This window comes from Synchiropus splendidus, chromosome 4 (genome assembly GCF_027744825.2).
Source record: "Synchiropus splendidus isolate RoL2022-P1 chromosome 4, RoL_Sspl_1.0, whole genome shotgun sequence".
NCBI classification, from domain to species: domain Eukaryota; kingdom Metazoa; phylum Chordata; class Actinopteri; order Syngnathiformes; family Callionymidae; genus Synchiropus; species Synchiropus splendidus.
This window is the reverse complement of record NC_071337.1, coordinates 27,796,249-27,810,643: the sequence shown is the minus strand read 5'-3', so window position 1 is coordinate 27,810,643 and position 14,395 is coordinate 27,796,249. Positions and strand designations below refer to the sequence as shown.

At 48.2% G+C, this 14,395-nt stretch overlaps 2 protein-coding genes across 3 annotated transcripts; both read right to left on the bottom strand.

Annotated features, from left to right (window-relative positions):
- Nucleotides 1-3,041: 3,041 nt before the first annotated feature.
- Nucleotides 3,042-7,439, bottom strand: si:dkey-14d8.1 (zinc finger protein 629). Of its 2 annotated transcripts, none has more exons than XM_053862935.1 (7): nt 7,261-7,439; nt 6,073-6,272; nt 5,908-6,000; nt 5,508-5,600; nt 5,338-5,448; nt 5,138-5,261; nt 3,042-4,877 (listed from the first exon to the last, which is right to left on the bottom strand). In XM_053862935.1, exons 1-7 carry the CDS (start codon nt 7,280-7,282, stop codon nt 3,226-3,228), a joined length of 2,295 nt encoding a protein of 764 aa, XP_053718910.1. In that variant the 5' UTR covers nt 7,283-7,439; the 3' UTR covers nt 3,042-3,225. The 2 variants fall into 2 exon arrangements, with proteins under 2 accessions (XP_053718910.1, XP_053718911.1); XM_053862936.1 differs by lacking the exon at nt 7,261-7,439 and adding an exon at nt 6,824-7,233.
- Nucleotides 7,440-9,733: 2,294 nt separating this feature from the next.
- On the bottom strand, nt 9,734-13,442 carry LOC128758130 (uncharacterized). Its single transcript, XM_053863979.1, has 7 exons — nt 13,343-13,442; nt 12,285-12,392; nt 12,156-12,212; nt 11,304-11,462; nt 10,930-11,080; nt 10,760-10,857; nt 9,734-9,881 (listed from the first exon to the last, which is right to left on the bottom strand). The coding sequence occupies exons 1-7, from the start codon at nt 13,352-13,354 to the stop codon at nt 9,750-9,752; spliced, it is 717 nt and encodes a 238-aa protein (XP_053719954.1). The 5' UTR covers nt 13,355-13,442; the 3' UTR covers nt 9,734-9,749.
- Nucleotides 13,443-14,395: the final 953 nt, after the last annotated feature.

Genomic DNA, 14,395 nt, shown 5'->3' with positions numbered 1-14,395 from the left:
CAGAGGACAGCTGGACTGATGATGTCATCACCCATGATGAGGTTTTCAACACAGGTGCACTTGTGTAGCTTTGTCCAGGGAACCTGGTCATGTAGGAAAGCGAATGACCAGCAAATGTTAAACCACAACTGTTACATGAAGGGGTTGAAGAGAAGTACATCTTTGAGGTAGGGGTGGACATTGAAGACTCCAGGTCCTTCATCAGAGACATGGTCAGTGAAGATTCCAAACTGTCCACCAGAGACGTCGCCAGTGACTCCTCGTCGTCCACCAGTATAGAAGACAATAAAGACTCCAGGTCCTTTTCCAGAGACGTGAACAGTGAGGAGTCCAGGTTATTTGCCGGCGAAGAAGACAGTGTAGACTCCAAGTCGTCCACAGGAGGTGAAGACAGCAAAGACTCAAGGCCATCCACCTGAGATGTGGATAGTGAAGACGGTGGGTTGTCCATGTCAGATGAGAACAGTGAAGACTCCAGGTCGTACACCACAGACCTAAACAGTGTAGAGTCCAGTTCGTCCACTAGAGATACAAACACGATAAACTCCAGGTTGTCCACCTGAGATGTGAACAGTAAAGACTTCAGGTTGTCCACCTGAGATGTGAGCAGTGGAGGCTCCAGGTCATCCATCTGAGAAGTAAGCAGTGAAGAGTCCAAGTCGTCCAGCTGAGCTGTCAGTAGTGAAGACTCCAGGTCATCCATCTGACAAGTAAGCAGTGAAGACTCCAGGTCGTCCACCTGAGCTGTCGGCAGTGAAGACTCCAGGTTGTCCATCTGAGATTTGAGCAGTGAAGACTCCAAGTCGTCCATCTGAGATGAGAGCAGTGAAAACTCCAGGTTGTCCATCTGTGATGTAAGCAGTGATGACTCCAAGTCGTTCATCTGAGATGTGAGCAGTGAAGACTCCAAGACGTCTATCTGAGATGTGAGCAGTAAAGACTCCAGGTCGTCAATCTGAGATGAGAGCAGTGAAAACTCCAGGTTATCCATCTGTGATGTAAGCAGTGAAGACTCCAGGTCGTTCATCTGAGATGTAAGCAGTAAAGACTCCAGGTCGTCCATCTGAGATGTAAGCAGTGAAGATTCCAGGTCGCCCACCTGAGCTGTCCGCAGTGCAGACTCCAAGTTGTCCATCTGAGATGTGAGCAGTAAAGACCCCAGGTCGTCCATCTGAGATTTAAGCAGAGAAGACTCCAGGTCATCCGTCTGAGATGTGAGCAGTAAAGACTCCAGGTCGTCCATCCGAGCTGTCAGCAGTGCAGACTCCAAGTCGTCCATCCGAGATGTGAGCAGTGAAGACTCCAGGTTATCCATCTGAGAAGTAAGCAGTGAAGACTCGAGGTCGTCCACCTGAGCTGTCGGCAGTGAAGACTCCAGGTTGCCCACCTGAGATTTGAGCAGTGAAGACTCCAAGTCGTCCATCTGTGATGTAAGCAGTGAAAACTCCTGGTCGTTCATCTGAGATGTAAGCAGTGAAGACTCCAGGTCGTTCATCTGAGATGTAAGCAGTAAAGACTCCAAGTCGTCCATCTGAGATGTAAGCAGTGAAGATTCCAGGTCGCCCACCTGAGCTGTCAGCAGTGAAGACTCCAGGTTGTCCATCTGAGATGTGAGGAGTGAAGACTCCAGGTCGTCCATCTGAGATGTGAGCAGAGAAGACTCCAGGTCGTCCATCTGAGATGTGAGCAATGAAGACTCCAGGTCGTCCATCTGAGAACAGTGTGTGGACAGTGAAATCTCCAGGTTGTCTATCAGAGATATGAATAGTGAAGACTCAAGGTTATCCACCAGAGAAGAAGACAGTACAGTTTCCAGGTCGTCCACAAAGGACATGAACAGCGAAGACTCCTGGTTGACAGACAGGGTTATGGACATGGGAAACAGGGTTGGCAGGTGAAACTTTTGGTTATTTGAGACAGAAGTGGGCATGAAATACTTGTTTTCCGTCCTCAGCAAAAACTCCCGGAGGTTGCTTCCAGATGAAGCTGTCAAACAATTAAGGCCCTCCATTGACAGGTCTGCCTCATCCAGACCGTCTATTTGGGAGTTGAAGAGCTTCAGGAAATGTTTGAGAGATGAGGAAGATGGCACAATGTCCTTAGAGGTCTTGTAGTTGAAGATGACAGAATCTAAAAACAAGAAAGCAGAGCCGGGTTAGAAAATCTTCAACCAGTTTTTCACTGGATAATCAGCACAGGTTCTGAATCGCAGCCCTGGACTCCGTGATCTTGGGACGTCACATTTACGCTGTTGTTTACATGTCGAACTGAACAATCAGAGGCTTCAGTTGGTTTCTTGGTCATCATCGTTTGTCTGAGGCTGAGAGTCAGAGGTCCTGCAGCTCTGACTGATTCAGCAGCTCCACAATCGCCACCATTCACATCCCACCACTGTGAGTCAAGGGCAAGGGGTTGTGTGGGTAATGGTCCAGACTGATCAGTGAGTCATTGCTCTCCAACTAACCTCATGTTCTGTCATGAGCCTTACTCACTGTTTTGCCAGTTTTCGGACCTCGACTCTCTGGCTTTCTCTTACGTACCTGCAGTCCACAGCCGCTCCAGAGGCAAGGTGAACTTTTGGTTCAGAAGTTGCGTCTCAACACTTTGGGTCGGGGAGAGATCCATCTGGGTCTGATGGTGAACCAAAATCTCCAGCAGAAGAATTGTGATGACGGTGATCCAGCGCACGTCCATGATTCTTCCGGTGACAGGAATCGAAGAGCAGTGTCAGTGTTGGTTTACGCTGCCATAACATGACCCAGCTTTAGTCACACCTCCATGGGCCAATATCTGCACAGTTGCTAGGATACCTGAAATACAAGACAGCAGCTTGACCAAGACAAGCAGAACCCTGGTCCTGAACCCTCTGGTATCGCTATCTAATTTGCAGCATCATCAGTCCTGTCTGTTAGTACCGTGATCACCAGCAGGACCCTGGGAACCTGCAGACAACTCTGGTCATAATTGTTCTTAAACAATAGTTTTGGTTGAGATAAAGTGGATGCAACATCACAGACGAAGACAGATTTATTTCTGTTTATTTTTCAAGCGTTACCGTCTAAACACTTAGTTTTGCTTCATCCACCAACATATCACATTACTGCAGGATTAACTAAATCTGCATGTTCTAGCTTTAACAAAAGTTATCAAGACGTGACTTGGCACGATTCAGCCGTTTTCATATGAAATGTTCTTTGATTCATCACGAGGTCGGAGGCCGTGTCATTAATAGTCATCGCTAGCATCGTCCTCCTCGTCATACTTCCTCTTCATCTTCTTCAGCTTTCCTCGCACTCGCCGCTTTCCCGAGAAATCGGGGTCGGCCTCGCGAGCGTGCAGAATCATGTGCTTCTTCAGCAGACCCCGCACAGAGAAACCCTTCCCACACGTGTCGCAGGTCCATGGCTTCTTGCATGTGTGCGTCCTCTTGTGGACGTTCAAATGCGACGCCAATTTGTACGTCTTTCCACACACGTCGCAGCTGAAGGGCCGCTCGTTGGTGTGCAGCCGGATGTGAACCTTCAGATTGCCCACTTGTGTGAAGCTCTTGTCACAGAGGGTGCAGCGATACGGCCGCTCGCGGGTGTGGATCCTCAGGTGGACCCTCAGGCAGTACTTGCTGGAAAACTTCTTCTGGCATACGGGACATGGGATCTTGACTTTGGGGATGTGGTCCTGCTGGTGCCGCTTGAGGTCTGAGAGGTAGACAAAGGTCTTGCCACACTGGGAGCACAGGTACTGGCGCTCGCCAATGTGGTATCCCATGTGCCTCTTCAGCAGACTCGGTACCAGGAACCGTTTGCCACAGCGCTCACACATGTGCGGGCGGTCACGGGTGTGCCAGCGCTCGTGATTGAAGAGCTTGAAGGCTGTCGGGAAGCTCTTGCTACAGTGTTTACAAGGAAAAGTCATCTGGCTTGTGTGACACTCCATGTGTCTCCTGAAGTAGGTGGACTGGGTGAAGCCCTTGTTGCAGATGTCACAGTAGAAGGGCTTCTGACCACTGTGGGCCAACATGTGTTTGGTCAGGCTTTGCAGTTTGATGAAACACTTGCCACACTGGCCGCAGATGTATGGACGCGTGGTGGTATGGGTCTTCAGGTGGTTATTGAGAAATGCCTGTGTACGGAAAGTTTTGTTACAGGCCGTGCAGACAAAGGGTTTCTCGCCGGTATGGATCCGCTCGTGGTCTTGCAGCTTGGACAAGTATGGGAATGTCTTGTCGCACACGCAGCAGGTGAAGCGGTCTGTAGGCGGCCGCATTGGCTTCTTCCTGCGGATGCTGGGCCTGGGGTCCTCGTCCAGGCACAGTTCAGCAGGTGGGAGAGGGGGCAGCGCCGGAAGAGAAAGTGAGTTGGAGGCAATTTGAGAGACCCACTGGTGCAACGTGACTCGCTGAGTCTGTGGCTTGCTTCCTTCTTTCACAGCTGCAGGCACAGTTTGTGCAGGGGAAGCCATTTTGAGAGGAATAGGGACCAGCTTCAGTGGGACAGATTTGACCGTTGGCACTGATGGAGGTGAGAGAGTTGTAGGTTTTGGTGGAACGCTGGGTTCCATCGTGACTTGTGCCACCGGCTCTTGAGTGAAATCTTTCCCCTCCGCTCTTTTCTCCTTCACCGCGCCACCATCGGTGATCTTTTTGCCATCTGGCTCCACCTCCAGCGGGCTCTCTGAGTCCTCGCAGATCACACCCAAATCTTCGCTGTCACTCAAGGAGACAGGACTTGGAGCCTCAGGTGGTTTGGAGGACTTGGTTGGTGGTGTCAGGTGGGGAGGAGGAGCGGGCACCGGAGGAGCTGGCACAGGAGGGTCCGGCGGTTTGATCTGGAACGCCAGCGAGGACAGCACGCACTCGCCCACCGAGGACGAGATGGTCGCTGCACAGACAGAACAAGTCGTTACGTTTCTGGAACATGAACTGTCGTACTGTTGACAGGTGGGAGCTGTTCTCCTCCACCTTAAGATAGTCGGATGAGGAAATGTACACTCCAGCACTGACAATTAAACACCAGTCATCATTACAGCTGACTCACGGATGCAGTGCCAGATAAAAGCTTAATCCAAATAACATGGAGAGGACTTCCACCACGGATAGTGACCGAGAGGAAAGACTGAGGAATGATGGATGGAGAGGCACCTTTTCCACACAGAAGTCCTTTGGACTTCTGATGCAGCAGGAGGTTCTTCAGGTCTCGAACATCTGGTATCAAGGATCCACATGCCTCCAAGATAGCTGGCTGTGAAGCGATCATGTTGCCCAACTTGAAGCAGAGGACACGCATTAGCACAATGCTCAAAACCTCCATCCTTAATGAAGGCTAAGTGAGGGGGACCCACCTGCATTAGATTGGGGACAGGAAGCAATTGCTCCAACTTACACACCAGACCAGCGGTCAGAGTCTGGAGTGCTGTGTCGAAGCGTGGTCCGTACTGGACAGGAAAGACTTCCTGCAGAGACGGCGGAAGTCAGGTGGAGCAGAACAAGGAGGACACGGAGATGCGCCTACCTTGAAAAACCTCTTCCTCTCCTCCGGGTTCTTCTGTAGACTTTGGACCAGAGCCAGAAAATTGGTCTGAGACTTGTCCACCTCCGGGTCTTTCTGTGGCACAAAATCATTCCCAGCTCAAGTTCAAGCTCTTTAATATTATCAGCACTAGATGGCACACACCAACAGTCAATGCACGTTTCTGTGTGTTTTCTAATTGTACCTGTTTAAATGTTAATGACTTTTTTCTGTCAGTCCTTTCACAGTAATTTAGCAGACATATTCAGTAAATTATCCGACTTAAAGATGTTTCACTTGTGAGGATTTACAGATGAAGTTGAAGTTTATAAAACCACTGTTTCGCATGTTTCACAAGTCTCTTTCCCACATCAATCAATTGTGATGAGCTGAACTCTGTTACCCCCATGGTGGCTGGAACTTTCAGCTTGTTGACCAGGTTCTGGATGATCTTAGTGTCCAGGGCTCCGTCTGTTTGTAGGAAGTCCAGGATGATCTGCAACACGGAGATGCAGCAGCTCATGAGGTCACAGCCTTCAACCTGATGAAGGACGACTGTTCCACTAACCCTCGCCCTCAGGCCCAGGAGAAGCTGCGCCGTCTGCTTCGGGGTCATGACCTCGGGCACAGTCTGGGTCACCACGGTGACAAATTCCTCCACTTTGGCATAGTGCTTGACGTTACGCTGCCTCATAACCTGCCAGATGTACGAGTAGCTGAACTGCAGTGGCGACGCCATCAGTCGCAGCGAGGGCAGGGGAAGAACACCTGAAGACACACACACTTCAGACTTCAACACTGTCTTTGCATAAAGCTTATTTCAGCTTGTGGCAGCTGAAATAAAGAGTGGGGGGGCTTCAATCCCTCCAGTTCTTGTGTCCCGGGGCCTGCGATGTGGCCTCCTCGCAGATGAACAGCTCACCAGGAAGAAGTCAGCACCACCTCAAACGGGTTCTTACCATACGGAGGGGTAGCGCTACACAGTGAAAATCCACTTGTCTGCAAATGACTTCACAGTGTCAAAAACCCGCCCATCATAACATCTTTTCAAAGTCTAATTTAAAGCCCCAATTGCCTTACAATCTGTTTGCACTTTTTGTTTTATTCTCAGAGGCAACACTACATAGAGAGAAAATATGTGCTGTTAAGCACGCCGTTTGTCCTGACTTTCTTTGGGTCGGGTCAAGGAAATACTCGTTTAAAGGAATCATTAACACTGGTTTTGATGTGCACTTGAGTAACTGTGAGAAGTAGGCCGAGCTTAATTGACCACCGAATACGGCGACTCGCTCGGCTGGGTTTGGACAATTGGACCTGACCTTGAAACACCGGGTCCATGCCTTCTGGACTGTTGTGAGCAGCTCACAAAGACTCCGGTTCACGTCTGAGTTCATTTCAGCCCGACAGGCAGGACGTGCGTGTGACGTCACGCTCCGCTATCCGTGCACTTCCGGGCGCGCGAGTACCAGCAGTAGGAACGAGCGCCAAAACTGATGAAAGTTGCTGTGAGCCGTGAGCCCGCCATCGGAGTCGGAGAAGAAGTGTCATGGTGGGAAATCTCCGACCGGAAACGGCCCTTCAACGCACACGTAGAAAACAACTACCTTATCGACCCGGGGAGAATTGACACTTCTCTTGTCGAGACCACCCTTTAAGACTTTTGTAATCTCCCTGATGTGTCAGCCAAAAATGTTGGCGTCTTATTTTTTCAAACGGGATCCGCCGTTTGCTGGCTAGCGTTAGCTTAGCAACTCACCGATGTTGAAGCGCTTCTCCATCCTCCGTCCGTGCAGCCTCACTGACGCATGAGCGAACGACCCCGCACACTCAAACGGAACCGAGACAACTTCAGATAACTTGAAATGGCTCCTAATATCACAGTTAACCGTCTCTGATTCCCGTCAAGCCAGGTACAATAATGGCGACCGTTTTGCAGCGGCTTTCCAAAACAAAAGCCCGAGAACGTCCGGCGGATCCGCCCCGCCACAATAAAAGCTTGCAGATTTGAAGGCGTCGAATGACACCACCGGTGAGTCAGTACGGCTAACTGGCTGAGTAAACACAACAACAAACGGCGTTGTGCTGCTAAATAAAGACACGAACCTCATGTACACTCTAAAGACAGGTTCGGCACTGGACACCAGCAGAAGTGCAATCCTAGATAAAAGTGTTTGATTTATGTGGCAAATTTCCACTGGCAACACAGAAACTAACACTTAAGTATATACAATATTTAAGGGTGTCGAGCACAAATCGTGCAGACCTCTGACACACAACTACTTTCCGCCTTCACATGATCTTCAGCCAAAATGTAACAGTTCAGCAAAATCATTAGAAACCAGAGCTGGTGTCATGAAACTCATTTGTCAACAGAGTACCACTCACCTATAGACACACAGACCATGAATGCTGCTTGGCTGCCCCCTCGCTCCTGCCTCAGCACGCTGCTGTACGAGAGAGAACCATGTGGTGAATGTGAACACTGAGTTACCTGTAACAAGACAATCGACAGATACACATGTGCTAATGAACGGAGGTCCGTTTCTGTTGTTCCAATAGCTCATATTTCATTGCTGTAATGATGCCAATGCTGCGTTTGAGGAGATGAAGGTGCTGCTGATCTTGCTCGTCAGTCTCTCCAAACGCTGTTGCTCTGAATTTAAATGTTGGGTTCCATCTGACTCGTAACACAGTGAGAGCTTAGGTATTTATTCACAGGCCTGTAGGTTTCATTTAGACAGCACTTCATTTTATTCTAACAGAGAATCTTCTCATCGTGTGAGTTCAGCTGCGACCCTGGTTTTGGTGAGTGTTGTGCTAACCATGTTGTGAGAGGTCCTGGGCCAAACCAACACATACTTGGCAAGATCCAAAACTTGATCCAGGTTTGTAAAGTAGAGGAGGAAGTGCACGACTCAGAGTTTGTGTAGTCCTACCAAGCTTTTATTGATGGATGAGATCTTCACAGACCAATGACCTGACACACCTGCTGACTCACCTTCATCCCTCTGGGGGACTTTGATTGAAGCACTCCATCTAGTGGTTGTTATGCCACATAGCGTGGGTTGGTGAAAGCCGTTCTTCTGTGATGGAAGGCTCAGATCCCTGTGGAAAAGCTGGGAACCAAGTTGCTTCCAGGATCCTTCAGTGTTCCTGAGAGGTTTGGTCTTGGTGCACATCAACAACTTCTAAAACCAAAGGCTTTTGCTGATGACTTGAGGCGTTCAGGGAATGTCCTTTCATCTCTTCAGAAGGCCAACTCACCACTGCCAAATCGAAATTCAGCAACTGAGCGACAAAAGTGATCAGATGTACACATCAGATGCGGTTTGAACAGATTCCTTTTGGGGTGATTCATCGCTGTCGGCCCACTTCTCTCTCTGTAGCTGGTATTTCCTCCAGCCTGCGGCCGGGTCTTTTGTCAGCAGAACAAGAGTCCCTTCTTCTCCTTGCTGAGCTCATCCATCCATCCTTCCCTTCGTCTCTTTGACAAACACACTCCTTGAACGACCGCACAGCAGCTCTGATGGACAATGGGGGGATTGAGATGAGGGTGGGGGGGACACATGGGGCATGGGGGATACATGAAGGGGACTGAAACACGGAACGAAAGTCGTGGGGGCAGCAGCTCACAGACAGAGGCGCAGGCATCCCTCCCCTCCTCTAGAGGTGATAACATCTGGAATAAGGGATGGATGGAAGATTCTAGACTCACAGAAAACCTCTCTGAGGCCCCTCATGTGATACCAACATCTTGACTTTCCTTGGAAGTCAGAAATGTGAGAATGAGGCAAACCTCTTTCAGGTGTGGAGTGCTACCCTGCAGCTGCTCCACCCAGATCACCAAGTAGCAGATGAATTAATGAGAATTAAAATATTAAATTGCTCAATACCAGTGTAAATAAATGAATATTTTATCAAATATTTGAAACAAAACAAGAGAACGAGAACTGTCAAGAACAGTTCACCTGTCGAAGGTGGACAAGTTACAAAGTCATTCATTTGGATTGGTTTCCTCTCCACAGTCACCAGGGCTCGGTGAGCATCTTGGTGTCTGACAGTTAGACCACCATGTTCCTGTGTCAGATCACACCAGTGATGCCATCAATGAGTTCCAGAAAGTTCAGAAAGAGTAGAATGAATCCATATTTCTTCCTTTTTGGGAGTCTTTACCATGCTGGCTTCAAGATTTGGCCACTGACCACCTGAAGACTTAAATTGGGATCCAGGTTATTTTTTTCCTTTTCAGCAGTCAGGAGGAGAAACACAGTCGGCAGCAGGTGTGGAGAAGGAGACACTTGAAATGTCGGCACCAACATCGTCGGGAGCGTTGGCGTGGTTCGCACTGCAACTTAGTCGAATCCGTCCGGACCTCACCTGCAAACAAGAGGAACATATTTGACTCTATCCAACCAATCTAGCACAGATCCAGATATGTTCTGGCATCAGAGCTGAGATAGGACAGCTCGAGTTTGTGCTTGGTCTCCCTCCAGTTCTACTTCGAGTCCCTGATGATCTCTTGGAGGGACTCCAAACTCACTTTGTTTCGCCAGCACACGATACTAAGTGTCTCTTGTGTCCCTTCACTGACCCTTGCTTGCCAACAGTGTAAGGTTCTGACCTTGTTGACACAGTTCCTGCTCACATTGACAGGTGCTTACCTTCACCCCCTTCCACTTCAGATCCAGCCAGAGAAGAAGTTCTCTGTGAGGGGTGTGATGAGTACTTGAACACAGCGCCCTCTGTGGGTGAGCTGGCCTGCTCACACCAAACCTGCCCACCACAGAAAGGTGTAAAACCTTCTTGCAGATTTTCGAGCAAAGGAGAGGAGAATCAGTGTCATTCGGCTCCCCTGTTGGTCCGGTGCACACTCTTGCATGAGCTCATACGGAGCCTGGATCGCTCTACTGAATGTTTGATGAGTGAGCACCGTCCTAACGAGGACTTCCGGCGGGAAAGTGCTCGTTAAAATGACGGCGTCAGTGACTTAATGGAAAAATCCATACGGGCCGGTTCCCCCGAGCATACCGTCGTCACGCTGGCCAGATAAATGGACTTCCTGCAGGAACATCCTGGAGAAAAGATCCTGCCCACTACCTGACTGCCCCTACATGACTCTACGCTGGTGTTCAACAAGAGTCGTAGGTGATGACCTGACTCTTTTTTAGAACATCCAACAGCCCACACTCACCACCCATCCATTCATCCATCCACCAGTCCATCCTCCATTCTATTGATCCCATCAGGTGACTCACCATCCACACCAGTAGCACCACAACAGCTAGCATTGGTACCAAAGAGAGCAGGACAGGAGTTCTGCTGGCCCAGCTTTGGTTCTGACCTGCCTTGGGACCTGCAGGACAGGAGAACACAGTCACACATTGGTGAAGGAAAACAGCAGATCCTCTTACTCAGGAAGTCGAACCTTGCGAGTGGCTGCACGGTGGCGGCCGGCAGGTGAATTGGGGCGTTTCCTCTGTAGCTGCTAGCAGAAGGCTCCGTAAGCGGTCAAAGTAGATGGAGGACAGCAGGTGGCGCTGCTGGTAGTGACACCGGAAGAGCTGCATCGCGGCTTCCTGTGAGAGAGTGTACCATCAGCGAGCTGCTCAGCTGCAGTCTGTGACTGTCATTAGTCTCTTGGAGCCCTACATTGCTCCTGCATTGGCGTTAGCCAAGATTAACAAGGTGTTAAGTTAGCACTTGTTGCTTAGACTTCCTGTTTCTAAACTGAGTGGCTTGTTACAGTTGTAATGTGAGGAGACACTCAATCCATCTGATGGAGAAACTGTGATCACGTACAACGTCCTCATGGTCCAGTGTGAAGCGTAAACTCTTCAACATGGCAACAAAGACTAGGATGTTCTCTTGGTTCTCAGAGGCTTCGCCGAACATGCCAGCGAGGCGCTGCAGACTCTGTTCCAAAGGGAAGACGTTGAGGACCACCCAGCACGAGCCGGCCTTGGAACACAGGAGCACACCAATATGTGAGTGCACAAAGACATTGGTAAACAAGTACAGTAACATAGCAACAACATGCAACACAACATGCAAAAACATGAATCGGGCAACAAAAGCACACTTATGAATGAACACACAACACATGACCACACTTCTGCATGAGCACATGAACACATATAAGCACACTAATGAATGAATACACAACACAGAAACACATGAAGGCACAAACACATGAGCACACTACGACCTGAAATACACCACAAAATAAACCCATGAACCAACACATGAGCATAATGATGGTATGCATGCATGAACACATAAACACATGGGTACAAGAATGCACAAAACAATGATGCATAAAAACACATGAAGGAATGAACACGTGAAAACTGGACCACACCCTCATATATACACATCTACACATAAAACAAAATGCATGGACACAAAGCACAAACACGTAGTATGGAAACATGAATACATTGACATAGTAACATAGATACAGAAGTATAAACACTTGGGCACATGCCACATCAGCATACTAACATATGGACACCACTCCAACTCAGGAATACATGAAGACAAATGCAACAACATATGAATGGAGGAAGACACGATGTAATACATGAACATGCTGAAGGCATGAACAAGTGTTAACTGTGGCACTGTTTTAGTCGCTCTTTCATTCTTGCTCACCACTTCGCGGGGAATCTCAGTCAGAGGAATCTGATAATCTGATGGAATGTTCTGGGCCTGGTGAGAAGTCATCATTAGAACACAGATGCAGTCTAACAAACGCACACATCAGAGTGGGCCTTTGCTTACCAGCAGCGACAGATTGCTCACATCATCCGTAATCGGCGTTCCAAACTTCCCGCAGCAAAGTTTGAAGCTGGTCAGCAGACTGAGGAGGAGACAAGGAGCTTCCCAGATCTGAGGAGAGAATCGCCCACAACGACATCATCACTCATCCGGTTAACTCCAACTCAAGTTTGCTAAACTCTCTTCACTATCCAAAGTAGCTGTGCCAATCTTGAGTTTAGGCAACAATGCTTCTGTCAGAAACAAGACCCAACTCAAGACATCTTGATTTAAGCAAGCAAGAAACTCAAGTATTGATTCAGGCTAACCAATATAAATTCAGGTGCATAGTGGGACAGCAGACAAGGCTGTCATTCAAAAACAGGTGAGTCATGTCACTAATATATGAGACAGGCTCATGTCACATGACTCCGTATCACACAATTGAGCCTGAGTCATGTGACGCAGTCATGTGATATATCAGCATCTTCGGGCCCTCTCCAGGTGTGTGTGACGTCTTGGGAGGAAGCGATGAACCTGGATGAGGAGCCTTAGAGTGAGTGAACCTTTGAAAGAAGCGGCCAGCGGGGGAGAGCTCATCAAAACTTTTCATCTGTCAGATGAGTTTCAACATCTGGATGAGTCGTTATGGAAGTTTTTAACGAGTCGCTAATGAATCATTCAACATCCTCCAGCGTCATTTATTATTCATCCCAGCGTGCATTATTCCAAACGTGAGTTAGGGGTGAGGGGCTAGAGGGGCTCCTGGGACTGATGAACTCCGATGACCCAGCCAGAGGACTAAATCAAGCTATTTATTACAATGTAAAAAAATGTAAATGTCAGTCAAATGTCAAACTTCGGTTGATAAAATTTGCTCTGGGCTCATCACAAATGTTGAAGATGAGGCAAATAAAATATTTAATTTAACTCGAGTGACAACAAACAAAAAAAATCTGTGACATTCCAGAAAATCTATCAAATACATTTTACCTAAAGACAATTTTAAATAAAGCTCATTTCTTCAACAAATCTTACTTCTAGAAAAGAAGATCTCTCGAGACAAGATGGAAAAGACTTACTGCTTTCCTCATATGGAGCCCAAACCAGAGGTTTTAATCCAGCACATCAGCATCAGTCCGTGGAGAGAGAGTGTGAGGGTCAAGACGTGTTTCTGTGATGGTCCTGAGACTGTGGTGGTCCAGAGAGTGCGACGGCACAGATGTGTGTGATGGTCCAGATGTGTGTGATGGTCCTGAGTGTGAGATGGTTCAATGTGTGTGCTCAGAGATGCTGGAGTGTTTTAAGGGGCAGTGATTGCGTGCGTGTGCAGTGAAATCCGAGACACTCAGTGAGAGTCCTCCTCCAGACTGAGTCACCATATCGTCAATGTGGGCGAGTGCTGATGACCCAAGAGGTCAAAGGTCAGAGCGTGAGGAGAAAGCGATGACGCCATATCAATGATTTCCACATTTTGTTTTTTTTGTCGTCAATACAGTTTGGTCACTCGTGCTCCGCTTCGTCACAGGTCATCCCCGATCTATCATTCCTACCATATCAATATGGTAGCGAATGTCCAGAAACGAAAGGAATGATCAACCCTGGTGCCTGGTCATTCTAAGAGGCCAGTTTCAAGTGTGAAAAGAAGATGTTTTGTTTTTATGAGCTAAGACCCTTAAGAGATGATCATAAATCGAACTGAAGTAAAGATGTAATATCTTTTTGAAGACAAGGTCAATACTTCTCTCCGAACATCACTTCCTCTGTGTGTTCACCATTTCCTGTTTATAGCCACTGCTTTATGTTTTAATTCATAATTTCCCATATTCATGAACTTCTTCCTATTTATGTCTACGACTTCCTGGATAGTGGTCATCACCTTTATGTCGCCACCTGCCAATCAAAGCACTGGAAAGTGTGCCCGCTCTAAACATAAAAGAAACAAAGAAAAGTTGAATTAAAAAAGTATTTTGAGAAAAGTTTGGAAAACTGGTCGCAAACATGCAAACTCATATCAAGGTTAGCTTCACTTGGTCATGTGACGTGTCAGTCAGGGTGCCTTGCACCCCCTGCTGGTGTACACATGTCCCTGACGGTTCTCCTGAACAAAGACACGCTGACAGACGTGAGCTCAG

What these genes read in the sequence shown, in the direction of transcription:
- si:dkey-14d8.1 (XM_053862935.1), bottom strand. Translation starts at nt 7,282, where the DNA reads ATGGAGAAGCGCTTCAACATCG. An exon ending in AAGTTCCAGCCACCATGGGG is followed by an intron (nt 5,601 to 5,907) that starts GTAACAGAGTTC and finishes TTTGTGCCACAG; the next exon opens with AAAGACCCGGAGGTGGACAA. An exon ending in AGGACTTCTGTGTGGAAAAG is followed by an intron (nt 4,878 to 5,137) that starts GTGCCTCTCCAT and finishes CTGTCTGTGCAG; the next exon opens with CGACCATCTCGTCCTCGGTG.
- LOC128758130 (XM_053863979.1), bottom strand. An exon ending in CACTGGACCATGAGGACGTT is followed by an intron (nt 11,081 to 11,303) that starts GTACGTGATCAC and finishes ACTCTCTCACAG; the next exon opens with GAAGCCGCGATGCAGCTCTT. An exon ending in ACCGTGCAGCCACTCGCAAG is followed by an intron (nt 10,858 to 10,929) that starts GTTCGACTTCCT and finishes CCTGTCCTGCAG; the next exon opens with GTCCCAAGGCAGGTCAGAAC.